Source organism: Aptenodytes forsteri, unplaced genomic scaffold (assembly GCF_000699145.1).
Source record: "Aptenodytes forsteri isolate BGI_AS27 unplaced genomic scaffold, ASM69914v1 Scaffold79, whole genome shotgun sequence".
Classification (NCBI taxonomy): Eukaryota; Metazoa; Chordata; class Aves; order Sphenisciformes; family Spheniscidae; genus Aptenodytes; species Aptenodytes forsteri.
Genome location: NW_008794776.1, coordinates 5,292,727 through 5,293,452, shown reverse-complemented (window position 1 = coordinate 5,293,452; position 726 = coordinate 5,292,727). Strand labels below are relative to the sequence as shown.

Below are 726 nucleotides of genomic sequence, written 5' to 3'. Positions count from 1 at the left end.
CCGCTCAGACGTAGTTCTTCTTGTCGTACTCGCCGTTGGAGGTGGGCCGCCGCGGCGCCGAGTACTTGACGGGGAAGGAGGTCTCGTCGCGCTGGGAGCAGGAGCAGCAGCAGATGAGGCAGCCCCCGAAGAGCAGCAGGGCCGTGGCCGCCCAGCCGATGTAGAGCGCGGCCCCCATCTCCCGCTTCTGGGACGGCGGCACGGTGGGGTCGTAGAAGTCGCTGATGACGATGTTGGCGAACCAGCAGAGCGGGACGAGGACCAGGACCCCGCAGAGGATGTAGATGGCCCCGCCAGCGATCACGATGCGGGACTTCATCTTGCCGGGCCGGATGCAGTTGGTGCACTGCGCGCCCACCACGGTCACCATCAGCGCCACCAGCCCCAGCAGCGCCACGATGACGGTGAGCGCCCGGCCCGCCTGCACCTCGGGCGGCAGCGCCAGGATGGAGTCGTACACCTTGCACTGCATCTGCCCCGTGCTCTGCACCACGCAGTTCATCCACAGCCCTTCCCAGATGGTCTGCGCCACCACGATGTTCACGTCGATGAAGGCCGACACCTGCCACATGGGCAGCCCGCAGGCCAGGATCACCCCTACCCAGCCCAGGATGCCCAGCCCCAGCCCCAAAATCTCCAGCGCCGCCGAAGTCATGCTGCCGCGCCAAAGCCTCCGGAGAAAGCACGGCGCAGCGGCTAGGCACCACCCCCGCCCGGACGGCCGCC

At 68.2% G+C, this 726-nt stretch overlaps 1 protein-coding gene across 1 annotated transcript; it reads right to left on the bottom strand.

Moving 5' to 3' along the window:
- Positions 1-4: 4 nt before the first annotated feature.
- Positions 5-711, bottom strand: CLDN5 (claudin 5). The gene has a single exon (XM_009274359.1). It carries the CDS (start codon positions 653-655, stop codon positions 5-7), a length of 651 nt encoding a protein of 216 aa, XP_009272634.1. The 5' UTR covers positions 656-711.
- Positions 712-726: the final 15 nt, after the last annotated feature.